The sequence below is a fragment of the Labrus bergylta genome, chromosome 21, assembly GCF_963930695.1.
Source record: "Labrus bergylta chromosome 21, fLabBer1.1, whole genome shotgun sequence".
NCBI classification, from domain to species: Eukaryota; Metazoa; Chordata; class Actinopteri; order Labriformes; family Labridae; genus Labrus; species Labrus bergylta.
Window position 1 is genome coordinate 2,345,631 of NC_089215.1, and position 15,620 is coordinate 2,361,250.

The 15,620-nt window shown below is 40.8% G+C and overlaps 2 protein-coding genes across 3 annotated transcripts in view; one reads left to right on the plus strand and one right to left on the minus strand.

The window, feature by feature from the left end:
* chad (chondroadherin) overlaps positions 1–15,620 on the minus strand; it is a 228,688-nt gene that overhangs the window by 164,030 nt on the left and 49,038 nt on the right. The window lies entirely within an intron of this gene.
* kctd2 (potassium channel tetramerization domain containing 2) lies at positions 3,880–13,971 on the plus strand. Its single transcript, XM_020657855.3, has 6 exons — positions 3,880–4,598; positions 6,367–6,475; positions 6,747–6,838; positions 7,007–7,102; positions 7,294–7,419; positions 8,191–13,971. Exons 1-6 carry the CDS (start codon positions 4,230–4,232, stop codon positions 8,218–8,220), a joined length of 822 nt encoding a protein of 273 aa, XP_020513511.2. The 5' UTR covers positions 3,880–4,229; the 3' UTR covers positions 8,221–13,971.

Here is a 15,620-nt window from a genome sequence, read left to right on the forward strand (position 1 = left end):
TTTCGACTTTTTTTCTCGAAGTGCATTTGAAATTGAATCTTCCTCCTCTCATTATTTAGTCTTCATTACCGGTCCTAATCCTTAATTACATTAATATTTTCTGTGTTGTTTTCAGCTCAGTATTAATTCATTATTCAACCTCTACTGTTGTGTTTTATATCCCATTTTATAGTTTGCATAGTATTTATTTAATTTATGTAGACTACCTTATATTTTATAGAATGCATAGTACTCTCTGATTGGCCTGATTGTTGATGTGTTTTTAATTGTCCTCTAGAGTGCCTGTCTTTCTTTTGTCTATCAAAGCACTAGTATCAAAAAATACTAGAACATTAAGGTTTAAAATTCTGGTGTCATGACAGCCCTAATTAGAAGTTGTTCTTATATTTATTTTAACTGCTATATTAAGTGTGAAAATATTTAAACGTGGTTGGAGATTACCCATAATTGCTGTCTCGAGATAAAATAAACATAAATATGTGTTTTTATTCATTTCTGTATGTTTCTATAATTTTTATAAATTCTAACATTAATGAGGAACATTGATAGATTGATAGATACTTTATAGATCCAGAGGAAAATTCAAAGCATCCAGTAGCAGGTTACAAAGACGGACATGACATGAAACATTTGTTACAGATTAAACCACAAAACAGACACCCCCCCCACACACACACACACACACACACACACACACACACCCCATACATATATATTAACCTGAAAAAAAGATTTAAAGAAAACCCCTATATGAAACAAACTTAAACTGTCCAATTAAAAATATAAATGCAGGGATAAAAATATATGTGACATTTAAAGCAAGAACCTTTAAACAGTTGAGGGAAAAATCTATAATTAGACCTGAATATAAAAAAATAAAAAAGTGTTGACCTTCTGTTGTGTTGTTTATATATGTACAGCTGGAACAGCAGATACAACGGAAGTAATCACAATCAGAATATTTTAATGCTGGACGAATTTAATTATCAAAATGTATTCATTATTTGTGATATTATATTTCAGAACATTTACATTTATTAAGATTTGTTTTAAAATATTTCTAGTTGATCAAACTAAACGCCTCGTCTGTATCTGCTTTTTTTTTTATTTTTTATTACTTATATTTTATTTGCTTTTCTGAATGAAGATACATCAAAACAAACACAGTATACAAACTTTGGTGTCAGTTAACAGTAGTCAGTTTTGCCTCCTTTTAAATAGTCCATTCTCTTCAGACTTTGTGATGGGTTTTAAAGTCACTCCACTTTATCCATTTTCCTTGGCATGCAGATTGTTGTAGTCTTAAATTGTGTGTAAAGTTCTCCATATCATGTAGTTTTTCAACAATGTCCAACCAGTTTCTCCGAGTGGGGGGGGGGGGGGGGGTCCTCCTTACACCACTTTCTTGTTAAAGCTTTCTTTGATGCCACCAGTAGTATTCCAGCCAGGTATCTGTCTTTGCTTTGTATATTTTCAGTGTTAAATTTCCCAGATACAGCACTTCACAAGTCTTAGGAAGTTCACAACCTAAAATTGCTTTCATTCCTTTCCACACTTCATCCCAGTACTCAGTCATTTTCACACATTGCCAAAAAACATGAGTGTGATCTACATTTTGACGTTCTACTCTGTGTCCTACACATGTTATAACACTCTTCCTTGGTTATTTTTCTCTTTAGTTCCTTTTCCCATTTATCTCTAATGTACAGAGTTTTTCTATTTCTCACCATATTTTGATACAACACTGAAATTACTCTCTTGACGGTACCTCTGTATGCATTACATATCGTTACAATCAATCCGTTTAATTCACATGGGGAATCCGGCTTTATCTCCTTATTGAAATAATCTCTGATTTGTAGGTACATGTAGAAATCTTTGTTTTCTAAGTCATATTCTCTCCTTAGTTTAAGAAAACTTCTGATTTTTCCTTTTTCAATTAATGTGTCAATTATTGTTATGCCTCTATCTGCCCACTGTTGAAACCTCTGGTTTAGAGTCCTTTGCCTCATTCTCCAATTTGTATTTCTTAACTACTTTAAACCAGATTCACAAGGTAAACCCAGTGATTGAATTCAATAATCCCTCCTTTTCCTTATACATGTTTCTGTTCGCAATCATACTCTGCACGTGGCACCCTTCCGTGTTCAACTCAATCTCCTTCCATCCTGTAAAATAATTAGCATCACACCAACCTATCAAGGGCCGGAGTTGAGCGGCATAGTAATATTCTTGGAGGTTAGGCAGTGCCGAGCCTCCCTCGTCTTTGGGTGTCTGAAGTGTAGGGAATCTAATTCTCGGTTTATGCCCATTCCAGATAAATTGTGAAATTTTTTTGTCCCACTCTTGAAACTGAGAGGGAGGGATTTGCACCGGCAAACACTGAAACAAGTACAGGAGTCTTGGTAGCACATTCATCTTGATGATTTCAATCCTTGAGCTGAAATCTAACATCAATACTGACCATCTATCCATATCCTTAAACATCTCCTGGTTAAGGGGTTTGTAATTAATTTCAAACAATTTGGATAATGTTTTTGTAATGTTTATTCCTAAGTAATGAATTGCTTTTTTTGCTCCAGCTGAAATTATATGATTGTTGTATTTCTTTAGATGGTGTGTAATTAAATGGCAAGATCTGTGTTTTCTGCACATTTAGTTTATATCCTGAAAGGTAACCATCATTTTCCAATAGTGTCATCAACTTTGGAAGACAGGTGTCTGGTTGTTTTAGATGAATCAAAACATCGTCTGCGAATAGCCCAATTTTGAGCTCCCTGCCTCCCACTTCCACCCCCTTTATTTCTTCATTTTGCCTTATTGCTTGCGCGAGCGGCTCAATAAAGATTGAGACGAGCGTAGGGGTCAGACAGCAGCCCTGTCTGGTAGACCTTTCTAACTTGAACTCTCTGGTTAGACTCCCATTTATTTGTATTCTTGCCCTTGGATCCTGATATAATGTCTTAATACAATTAACTGAGTCTTGGTTGAACCCAAATTTCTCCAAGCAGAGGTATAAAAACTTCCAGCGAACGCTGTCGAAAGCTTTTTCAGCATCCAAATTAATTAATATAGCACTCTCTCCTTTTCTTTGTATTTCTTCAATTATATGTAGCGTCCTTCTTATATTATCTTGCGTCTGTCTTCCCTTGATAAATCCCGATTGATCTTCATGAATCAATTCTGACATAAAGGTTTCAAATCTATTACATAAATGGATGTGTACAACTTGTAGTCACAATTTAGCATCGATATCGGCCTATAGTTTTCACATAATTCTTTGTCTTTACCTCCTTTGGGGATTACTGTGATAATGGCCTCTTTCCATGAGGGAGGTAGGTTTCCAATTTTTAATGTTTGACTAAATGATGTTAGTAACATTGGATTGAGTTCCTTTCTTAACATTCTGTCCCATTCAGGTGAATAGCCATCACTTCCTGGGGCCTTGTTAGACTTGAGTTTCTTAATTGCGTTTTCTAATTCTTTTTCTGTGATCTGAGTTTAAGATTGCATTTTGGGATTCACCTATTGCTGGAAGGTCTAATGAATTCAAAAACGCTTTAACCATGTCCTCATCTCCAGAGGCAGGTTGCGAGTACAGCTTTTTATAATATTCTTCAAACACATTTTCTATCTCTTCTGGTTTATAAAGTAACGCTTTAGACGTAGGTTCTCTTATTTTATGAACTGTGCCAAGTTGTTGTTTATTCCTCAGTCGCCTAGCCAGTGATTTTGTTGCTTTTAGTCCCCCCTCATAGTAGGTTTGTCTTAAGAATCTAATCTTTTCCACTTCTTTCTCTAAAATGTCATCTATTACTTTCCTAACCTTTTTAATTTGGTGTACCTGCTTTTATTTTGAAGGGCTTGGCGGAAGTAAACAGTAATCACGTTACAACCCGGAAGTGTTGCCTTTCTCCGATTAACGTTTTGAATAGACGAGAATGAGCAGTTTATCTCATGAAGAAACGATTAAAGGCGATGCTGCGGACGTCGGGTCGCTCGTTGATAATCGTGTTCGTGTCCTAATCTTTGTGGTTTGAGGCGGAGGCGGTCGAGTGTGAGCAGCAACGCCCCGATGAGAGCCACCCCGTCGGAGAACAAAAACATCCCCTCCGTGTTTACAAACCGACCCACAGAAATCATTTCCCCGCAGAGGGTCGTCGGCTAACCGTGCGGTCGTGTGAGTGTAACATCAGACGAAAAGGAAGAAAAAAAACCCCCACAAAAACATGGCTGAACTGCACGTTGTGGAGCAGAGCAGCACGGGCACCATCGAGCAGCCGGAGCACCGCGACGTCCGCGGCTCAATGCGCCTGGCGTCGCCCACTCTCATGCTCCCTCCGCGGGGCAGCCAGCTCAGTCCCGGCGGGGTGTCGAGCGGAAGCGGCGGCGGCGGCGGCGGACGGTCGTTGTTCGGGTTCCCGGGGAAGAACAACCCGAACTCCCCGTCCGATTCTGCAGACAAGCCGGGCTCACGCTGGGTTCGTCTGAACGTCGGCGGGACATATTTCATCACGACGAAGCAGACCCTGTGCAGGGACCCCAAATCCTTCCTGTTCAGACTGTGTCAGGAAGACCCGGACCTGGACTCCGACAAAGTGAGTACACGAAGTCACAGATATGAGCCCAGGGTGATTTATTTCATAGTTTGATTTAGGGATGTCACGATACTTATTAAATCGAAATCTACGGAGGCCCTGAAGCCCCAAAAGGAAAAAAAAAAGTATATTAAAAAAATAATAATACTCTTGCGCATATAAGATATGATGTTAGGCACACGTTGTTATTCTTTTGTGCAAATTATATATATTTTTAACTTTTGGTATTTATTTGTTTTCAGTTGCAGACAAACTCCGTCTCGATGTCTGTTCTGCAGAAACATGTTTGTGCAATTCTTAGACAGTGTGCAGGAATTTGCCGACTATTATTTTAGGGATTATTTTCTTTCCTATGCGCCTGTCTGATAAAATTGTATTTTTATTTTTTATTTTTAAATTTATTTTTGGGCTTTTTGTGCCTTTAATAGAGAGATAGGAAAGTGGATAGAGTCAGAAATCAGAGAGAGAGAGAGAGTGGGGAATGACATGAGGCGAAAGGAGCCACAGGCTGGACTCGAACCTGGTCCTCCCACTTGGAGGAGCCTCCATACATGGGGTACGCGCTCTAACCACTGCGCCCCAAAATAGTTTTCTTTAAGCTTACATATTTTTAGTAACGTCATTGTACATGAACATGCAAATGTCCAAGGCACAATTTCACCCGAGAGAAACACAAACTAGATTTCTGATGGTTTCAATATTTGAGAGCTTTCAAGAATCAAAGCTCCATAAATTAAACAATAACTAGTTATAGGTCTAACAGAATGACAAACAGGGGCACATTTTAGAAGAGAGATATTCACTCACATGGGTTTCTCAAAGACAGGTGCTCTAGACAGAATCCATCTCCACCAGGTCTGGGCAATAAATCTGCTTTTATCAATAAATCAGGTTAACGGAAAATTAGGATCTAAATCTAGGATCTAGATTTTCTCTTTAACTTGCTCCGCTGATCCTCTTGGGCTCCCGTAGTTCACATTCCCCCCCCCCCCCCCCGTTTACTTCTTGAAGTGCCACCCATCCACAAGTATCTCGGTGAAGTCGCTCTGCCTCACCTGCATGTTTGCTGCACCCTGAAACAGTTTGAAGACGAAGCTTACAGCGTGCACTTTAACCCTGAAAGAGAAATTCAGAGAACTTTATAAATCCCCAAAAGAAAATGTAGATTGCTATAATTAAAGCAAAACCTGTTTTTAGTCATTTCTTTTCAGTTGTTGTTCGTTTTTTTTAGAAGAAGAAAAAATCGATTAACCTGTTAATTGAGTTCGATGTGATAAAACCAGAGATTAGATTTCCAGGTCGTATCGGCCAGCTCTATCACCACAGAGACAAACTCAGCACATCGAACACCGGCTCATTATCATCATTTCTCACAATAAAATACAAGTTTAAAACCCCCTCGAGAAATGTCACACGAGACCTAAAAGTATCCAGAAATCATGACGCTGATGAAGTAAACAGTGAGTATGTTTTTATCCGCCAACCTAACTCAGACATATCTTTGGCATCTCTGTGAAAATGCAAAACGGCAAAAAACAAAACAAGGAAATAATAACAGCACAGCACCTAGATCAAGACGGCTGATATTTCTTCTTCCTCATTGATCGGCTTCAAGTCAGAAAGGTTAAAAATACACAAACATTTTCAACTTCTTCTTTCCTTTTTTTTCTGGACATTATCTGCCTCATCATTTTACTCTCCAAAGTTTCACAAAGGGAGGACAAAATTAATCGTCCTTAAAATTTAAACCTTGTTTTTCTCCTCGCAGGATGAGACAGGAGCCTACCTGATCGACAGGGACCCCACGTACTTCGGCCCCATCCTGAATTACCTCCGACACGGGAAGCTGATCATGGATAAAAATCTGGCTGAGGAAGGTAAAATATTTTGTTGCCTGGTGTTTTCTCTGCAGAAAGTCAGTGTGAGCTGATGTGAGACCGCAGCAGGAAATGAACAGGAGAATTCACCTCAAGTGAATGGGAGGGGGGGGGTGGTGAAGTTTATTCCCTGAAGTCTCCTTCTCCATCCTCCTGAAGTTCTCGAGAACTTTTCAGGAGTGCATGTATGAAAGCGGCTTTAGAGACCAATCTACAGTGAGCAGCGAGGAGACCCTAAAGTGAAGTCTTAACGGTCTTGTTTCTGTGTCAGGTGTTCTCGAGGAAGCCGAGTTCTACAACATCGCGTCTCTGGTGAGGCTGGTCAAAGAGAGGATACGGGACAACGAGAACCGGACCTCTCAGGTACAGAAACAGAGGCGGGGAGCAGGAGCAGGGTCCGAGGACCCGGAACAGAAACTGCTGGATGAATCTGTAAAACCACAAACTACTTAATTAGGACAAGCAGAATCCAAAAATAGCTTTTTTATCTGTTTATGCAGATTTTTGGTGTTGTTGTGTCTCGTCCCTCAGGGCCCCGTGAAGCACGTGTATCGAGTACTACAGTGCCAAGAGGAGGAGCTTACACAGATGGTCTCCACCATGTCGGACGGATGGAAGTTTGAGCAGGTGCAGAACATGAAGCTGTTTGTTGTTATTTTAAGCTGATGCTTCAGTTGTTTCAAAGCGACTGTTTCAGGCTTTAGTTTGGCCTCGGGTCATTAAAAAAAATGAAGCCAACTAAAATGTACTGCTAACTTTAGATTTCTTTCACCCAAATATTTCCTGTCTTTTTTTGCCTTTTTTTCCCCGGTCCTCAGCTTATAAGCATCGGCTCTTCTTATAACTACGGGAACGAGGACCAGGCGGAGTTTCTATGTGTGGTTTCCAGGGAACTCAACAACTCCACCAACGGCATCGTCATCGAGCCCACCGAGAAGGCCAAGGTGAGAAATCAGCTGATCACAAATCCTGTGAAGAGAAACTAAAACTATTGACTGAGCATCCCAAGCCTGATTTTCTGACTTCATTCTATTACTTTGTTTGTCACAATGCTATGAACTCTGGGTAATTCCCCTAAGCTAAGTCTGCAGAAATGCCCACTTACAGACATAAAGGGCTGGAAAAGTCAGCGAGAGATCCCTCACACACTTGATGATTTGACAGTGGGGCAGACTGTGTGAGAGAATATAACCAGTCCTCCTGCTTGAATTTACACTGAGCTCCATTTACTGCTAAAAAAACTAAACTACCTTTTACGAGACATTCAGACATGTTGTGCAGTAAGTGGCAAGTTAAAGTTGAAGTGACCGGTTATGAGATAAGGTGACAAAGTGTGAGATAAGGTGACAAGGTGTGAGATAAGGTGACAAGGTGTGAGATAAGGTGACAAGGTGACAAGGTGTGAGATAAGGTGTTAGATAAGGTGACAAGGTGACAAAGTAGGAGATGAGGTGACAAAGTAGGAGATAAGGTGATGAGGTGATAAGGTCACATGGTTTGATTAGCAGCAGAGTAATGTGTGCAGAGAAGTAACATTAAACAATAAATATACAAATAAACATCCAGATAGAACGAGAGAGATTTTTTAAAAGTATTGATCTGAGTGAATTTATTTACTTAATGTGTCAAAGTGTTCCCGTAGTGACGAAACAGAGACATCAAATGTGACAAATCAAATGTCTTTAAGTGATGTGTTTCCTGTCTCGTCGTCACAGATCCTTCAGGAGCGAGGCTCGCGGATGTGAAGAGATCCTGATCCTCAAACACACTTAATCAACAACAACAAAATAACAACAAGAACATTTCCCCCAGTTTTTATCAACCGGCATCATCATCATCATCCTCCTCCTCATGACCTCGCCTCCTCCTCCTCCTCCTCTGGTGTGCCTTTCCACAGCGGGGACGCCTCCACGACGCCCCCCCACCCCTCCCTCAGTCCTCGTCCTTCAGAGCTGCGACGGGACCCCGGCTCGTCTCCTCGTTCGTCCTCGTCCATCGCAGGCTGTGGGACACTTTGGGAGGATTTTAAAAAAGAAAGGAAAAAAAAAAAAAAAAAAAAAGGAATCACGAGTGAGAGGTTGTTTTTTCTTCACAGCAGCTTTTTGATGGTCAGTGTGGATACGGTGCTGGTTGTTGCCCCCTTTTTTTGTTATCAATGGAAGAAGGATGTACTACCAAAACATCTTCATCGTTCTCATCTGCGCTTTTTAAACCGACCGGGGTGCGTCCTCTCTCTCTGACACGCTCGGCTCCGTCGACTCAGCGGGAAAAATCTCCTCAGGACTCTCACAGCAGGACACCACAACAGGAAACGAACACTGACAGAGCTTTCTTTCTGCACACGAGGGGAGCGCCGACGCCCGCCGACGCCACCCGCCTCCATCTCCGTGCACTCCCGGAATCCTCGGCCCCCGACGTCTGAGGTAAAACAGCGTCGCTTCAAAACCGAGCCAGGAGCAGAACGGGATCGCTGCGTTTGAGCCGTCCCGCTGCAGCGTCTCCTCCACGTTCTGTGTATTCAAAAACAAACATCTTACACACACACACACACACACACACACACACACACACACACACACACACACGTCTTCTGTTTCCTGGTTTTTGGGGCTCGACTCGATCTCTGGATATTTCCGCGCTGACGAAAAAGCAGAAGACTCAAAAAAAAAAAAGACTTAACCTGTGTACAATTTGTCAAGGCATGTGAGGACTCTATATAACTCGATATAGGCTACATGATGAAATTATATGAGAAAAAAAAATCGAATGCAACATGGTGTACTTATTGATTTCTGTATCATAGTTGTTATATATATATATTTACATATTCTGGTGGGTCGATGTATTTAAAGGACACAGAGAGAGAATATCGTATTATTGTAATCGAAGGTTTTTTCCCGCCCGGGTGTCATGGATGTGAGATTGGGTTTTTTGGGGTTTTTTTTTTTTTTGCGGCGCCTCTCTCTGCTTTCTGTCCGTGACTGAAAACATCGCAGCTGCTGCACGTTTTTTTCTGTTGTGTTACTCCAACAAAACTCCAGATATCATCATCTTGCATATCTTAAAAATTGTAATTAGGGATGAGGAAGGTGAATCGTCACTGCCGTTTTGGCATGGCGGAGATTAGACTGTGATCACCTGAGTCACTCATATCTCTCTCTCTCCCTCCTCTCTCTCTCTCTCTCTCCCTCCTCTCTCTCTCTCTCTCTCTCTCCCTCTCTCTCTCTCTCCCTCCTCTCTCTCTCTCTCTCTCTCTCCTCTCTCTCTCTCTCCGCCTCTGTTGCCGCTCCTCGCTTTAAAAACCTTAATAACTGTGTTTTCTCTCATCGTGCAGCACTTGTAGCATCTGTGGTGACGAGTGTTGGCAAATCTTTCTTCGAGCTTCGGAGTGGAGCTTTTATTTCAGACGTTAAGTTTTTTTTTTGTGCCGGTAGATTTGGCTGAAGTTTATTTCTCTTGATTTATTTAATACGTGACGTTAAGCGGCTCATGTGACACGCGCTGATTCTAAGACTTTTAACAACATTGCCTCGCTGTAAAGTCAGTTTATGGTGAAGAAGGTCATAATATAAACAAAAATAGATTGCATTTATGTACAATCTTCTAAGGGACGTTAGGACGCTTTACATGTTGGAGGGACTAAAGAGACGCCTTAATATGCACAACGGTGTTTTTAAGTGATTGTGCAAAATTCAAACGTTAATTGTTCTTCTACTTTTTTCGTGCATTCACCAAAAGTTAGAGCTGTAAGCAACTTAGCAGCAAAATATTTTTGCCACTTTGTGTTTATTGGGCAATCCAAACATGGTTCATTTCTTACATCATAATAATTATTTTTTTCGTAATGTTATACAAGACAATAATAGAATGCAGAAGAAGAAAACAAAATGGTTCTAATAATATCTTAGTTTGCCCAATTTCATTTGTGCTTTTCTATAATTCATGATAAATCCTGAAAACCTGCACACTCCTCTTTCTGAACATGACAATTTATTAGAAAAAAATCACAACGTTTCAGTCCGTCTGGACCTTTGTTAGGTGTGTTCTCAAACTGTTCCCCCTCCATGATCTTAAGAAGACGCTGCAGACTACATGTCCCACACCTGAGCACACCTAGGGGGCGGAGCTTTGTCTACTTAAAGATCATGGTGGGAAACAGTTTGAGAGGGACTGAAACGTGTGATTTTTTTTTTTCCTAATAAATTTGTGATGTTTAGCAAGACGAGTGTGGGTTGAAATCCGACCTCGTCCCCATTTGATGCATGTCACCTCCAAACATTTCCTGCCTCTCTTCAGCTGTCCAAAAAGAGCCCAAAAATATCTTTAAAAACCCCTTAAACCCCCCTCCCCCCTCTGTTTTTAGACCCCTTGATGAATCGACTAACCTCCGCAGAATCAAAATGTACACAGATGCTTCATGAATGTTTGCAGCCGTGTCCCATGAGCGACTTCAACGCAAAGTTTGAGTCGTGTTTTGAACGTATCAGATGGAGAGTTTTGAAACATTTCACTTGCGCCCGTTGTGCCGACTGAACTCCCGTTATCATCACTGCCCCTGAAAAAGTGAAAAGAAGGCGTCACATATTCTATCGCTTGAATCACTTTGATACATGTAAAAAGTTAATTTATATCAGCATGAACTAAAAAGAATGCCAGAAAAAAAAAACCTATACCTTTTAGTTGTTGCCATGCTCCCCTGACCGCGTTCAGTCGGGCGCCGGAGCTCTGAACTTTGATGTGACTTCTTCTTTGTTGTTGTTTTGTTTTTATTATTGACTTGTTTTTCCTCTCGGCTGTGTGTCGTGCAGTTAAACTCTGCTGATCTGAGTCGTGCTGCTGAAGGCGTCTCATCGAGGAGCACTTTTTTTGTTTCCCCGTCGTCCCCCTCGTGTCCAGTGTTGTGCCTTTTGACCTGTGTTGTGCACAGTTGTTCTCCCCTCTTATCACAAGGCGCCTCTCCTACCTTAAAAAAAAAAAACTTACCTGAGGTGTAATGTTTAAAAGCGGTCTTTAGCTCAGTTTGTATCGTTCATGTTCCAGTAAGAGGCGAGCCAACAAATCCATCGACCCCTCTGCTTTTACTTTCACGTTATGCTTAAAAAAAACTCCTTCTCGTGCCATTTGCTTTCAAGCTAAAATCACGTCATTTCAAACTGTGTCTGAATCTGCTGTGAACACTGGTCGACGGTGTTTGCTACTTACTGGGAGGAAAGCAGGAAGACCAGTCCAAGCAGGTTTCTTATCTTAGTAAAAACTCCAGCAGTGCACTTGTAAACTGAAATCAAATCTGACTTCTAACTCGCCGCCGTTCTGCCTTTTTTTTTTTTTGCATGCTGAAGCAAAACCCCTGATGATTAAAATTGTTTCTCTTAAATGTGTGTTATGAACCTTGAAGCACTTATTATACCCGTCACCTTTTTGTGATCCCAGTTTGAACCTCGAGGGTTCAGAGTGTCAGGTCAGTGGTTCCCAAAACGGAGGGCGAGTCAGGACCGCCAAGAGGAGGAGGTCACAAGATAGTCGACGAGAAAAACGAGCTTACACTTCCTGGCCTTGATTTCACTTTCTAAATGTTTAGTTTTGGCTTTGTGTTAGCCTTTCTATGCTAGCTGTCAGGCTGTGTGGACGGCGATGCTAACAGTAAGCTAAACAATGATCCAAACTTGTAAAGACGTTTAAAAGCATCTGAGGATGAACTCACTGACTGACTGAGGATCTTTAATTTAGTGGCACCATGAATACCTCAAAGACTGATTAAAAGAATCCTAAACTGTACGTTGTTGAGGTGCTAACTAGCTTGCTAATTTCTTTATTTATCGCTTATACTTGTAAAGCTAGCTACTCCAGTCAGCGCTGCTTATTAAATAAAACAAATTATTCTGAAATCAATCCATTAATGTTTATTTGTGTAACGAGCAAGACTAGACTGTTCTCTTTATTATATCACTAGCTTGGCTGTAGACTTCTTTAAAGTTTTACGTCTTAAGGAATCGAATACATTGTTAGACTCTTTAATTAAACCGGTCACAACAGGTTCTACCAAGTGGTCCGGTTCAATACGGTACCCATTAATTGGCGTTTCCACCGTCAAAAGTTTGGAACGGCGCCAAAATAAGAGATCTGTACCGTCCTACTTTTTTGGCACCCTTCTGTTTGGGCACCGATCCAACCCTAAAGGGTCTCTTCATAAAATCTTGGGCAAAGGGTACTTACGAGCAGGGGCATGTCAAGAGGGGTGGTTTGGGCCCCCCCTTGAAATCTTATTGGCCACCCCAGGTCACCCCTAAATCCTTAACTCTGATTGGCTATTTGTCAGAGATGGGACTTGATATGTTTGATATCCACTTTTCAGGATGTGTTGCAAAAGCCAAAAGTTTGTTTGCAATTTTCAAAATACTTTAAATGTTTTTGTTTTGAGTCCTTGAAGAATTCAGCTCAGAAGATGTATCGTCTTGTGTTCGGTGCAGACAGGAAGGGGTTAATAAATGCTAAATCCTAAATCAGGCCACCCCTGCACGAGTCAGCCCCCCCCCCCTAGTTCCAAAAAGTCTGGACACGCCCCTGCCTGCAAGATTTGGGAACCACTGACCAAGTTGAACTTTTGCAGTGTGATTATATTAACATTTAAATCAAGCACCCGTTTAAAAAAAAAAAAAAAAAAAAACTCTCACATGCGCTAAAGTCTACAAACGATGTGCAATTAGTAACAAATCTGCAAAAAAAAAAAAGGATATATCTTGTGTTGTTTGGGCACGTGAACACATGAGAGCATGCTGTTGTTGTAGAGATTACGATGATGTTGTGTACTGGATTTTGTCTGACCTCTGTGTTAGTGCAAAGTGTATGTGCTGCATGGTGGGGGTGGGGGGGGTGGGGTGTGGGCGGAGCAGAGGGAAGGCATGGCTCTGTGTAAGGTGTGTAGGTGTAGATTTAAAGTGTGGAACAGGTCGACAAATTCTTTACTCACACCTTCTGTTTTCTTTGTTTTGTTTTTGTCTCTGTCATTTTCTCAGAACGTAAACAAATTAACTGACCAATCAGACTGCAGACCCCCCCCCCCCCCTCCCCCGCCCCTCTAAACCACACTTTATACAGCATTGACCTGCAGGAAAACTCTCAAAAGAAAGATTTTTTTTCTAAACACATGAATCATTTTGCCGGTGGCTCTGTAAACATCTGCATGCGTTTGTGGCCATGCACTCGTGTACGCTCATTTAGACGTATTGAAAGTGTCACATATTAAACGGTTCCTTTGTAGTTCATTTTATCAACAGTATTGATGTCAAATGTGAATATTGTCCTAAACGGAGACCATGGAGAAATGTTCAGAAAGCTGACTAAAACATTTTGTCTTGATTGATTGTTTGTTTCACTTTTTATTTATTTTATAATTTTTTTTGAATTTTGTCTACCGAATGTTCGTTTCTTTACATGTAACGACTTTAATGAAACCCCCCGTCTGGTTTTTAATCATAAAATGTGTCTGTGTTTTAAAAGTGTGGCTCTCCGACTCTTTATTTGTTCAGTCACAAAAACAACTGAAAGATAAATTGATTAATTGATTAATTTCCCAGGACTAAATCGTAGTAAATACAATGTTAAACGACACAATGAGGCGAATGAAATTGTATTCATGCAGCTAAAAAAATCAACTTATTAAATCAGAAGAAGAAGCTTGCAAACAATACCAAATATGATATGAAATATGAGGCAACAAGAATATTTTCTAATTTAAAGAGGACATATTATCTCCCTTCTCCACCTTTTCAAACAGTCCCGTGGTCTAAATGAAACATCTGTGCTGTGCTTTGGTCAAAATATAACGAATCAAGCACCAGAGGAGGTTTGTGACCCTGTATAAACCAGCTCTCTCGGAACGCTCCGTTTTGGTGTGTGTGTCTCTTTAAATGTAATGAGCCCCCCCCCCCGAGTTTACCTGGTAGACATCACTCCTCTGTAGAGAGAATAAAAATGGCAGACCTGCACAAAAGTTTAGCTCTAGGCTGGGGGTGGAGTCCATGGGTGGAGAAACCAGGGGAGGGGAGAGGATTTATTTTTAGCAGAATCCCACTGTGACATCACAAGGAGAGCACATTTGAAACGGAGCATTTTTCTCTGTGTTGTAAGACTTATGCAGACCACAAACAAAGACCTGGATGGGTTTATTTCACATTTTGTGGGTAGTAGACACTCAGGTTACCAAAATATATGTTCAGAAACACTGTACAAGTGGATTTTTCATCATATGTCCCCTTTAAGCTTTACAATATGCATGTGGGGATTTTCATTTACTGTACATAAGGAGCACATGAGAACGTATCACGTGAGACGCTTTCACAATGAATACATTCACATGCAATGTGTTCGGTTTGAACACGTGATGAAAAACATTGTGATAAAGGCATACTGTTTTCTGAAGCTTTTATTTGAGATTAAGAGTTTTATACAAAAGAAAATCCATGTAACATGATTTTTTATCATAGATTATCTCAATTTATAAAGCAGCAAATAAAAAAACTCATTTTCCTACATAGAATTGAGAATAAAAACTTGTGATTAATGTGTGTTATATGTCAAATTTTGCAGTTTGCAAAAAGTGGCCCCTGAGTAGTGATTTCAGCTTGTCCTTGTGTTCACCTGCAGGTCCCTGCAGGTCCCTGCAGCAAGGTGAGATGTTTCACCACTGGAGGTCAGCAGAAACAACACTTCCTTGAGTTGTAAATGTTCTCTTTAAATGAAGGTGAATGTCTGTTAGAAGTCCTGGAGTCAGAGTCTTAGAAGGAAGAATGTGTTTAGTATCAACATCAGAGTGTACAGATTAAGGTAGTGGAAGTTTGTATGTGGATATATTGGACGACCCTGCCGGACCCTTGTGTGTGTTTCAGGTGTCAGTGTGTGCGGCTGGGTCCTCCTGGATTAAAAACACCTGGGCCTGGTGTTCTCCAGTCCATAAGAGCAGATCCCACCTCCTCACTGAACGCAAAATTAATGTGGTTGTAAATAAATTTAAAGCGATTTTTTTTTGGAGTATCTCTTCCACTCATTTGTCGCTGGCTGCAACAATATTTATACACCAGAGAGAGTAGGTAATGACATTGAAAGGAGCCACAGCTTAGATTTGAACCTGGGCCGCCCACTTGGTGGA

Excerpts from the sequence above, each read along its gene's own strand:
- kctd2 (XM_020657855.3), top strand. The coding sequence starts at position 4,230 with ATGGCTGAACTGCACGTTGTGGAGCAGAGCAGCACGGGCACCATCGAG. Across the intron at positions 7,103-7,293 it reads ACGGATGGAAGTTTGAGCAG|CTTATAAGCATCGGCTCTTC; the intron begins GTGCAGAACATG and ends CCCGGTCCTCAG. Across the intron at positions 7,420-8,190 it reads AGCCCACCGAGAAGGCCAAG|ATCCTTCAGGAGCGAGGCTC; the intron begins GTGAGAAATCAG and ends TCGTCGTCACAG.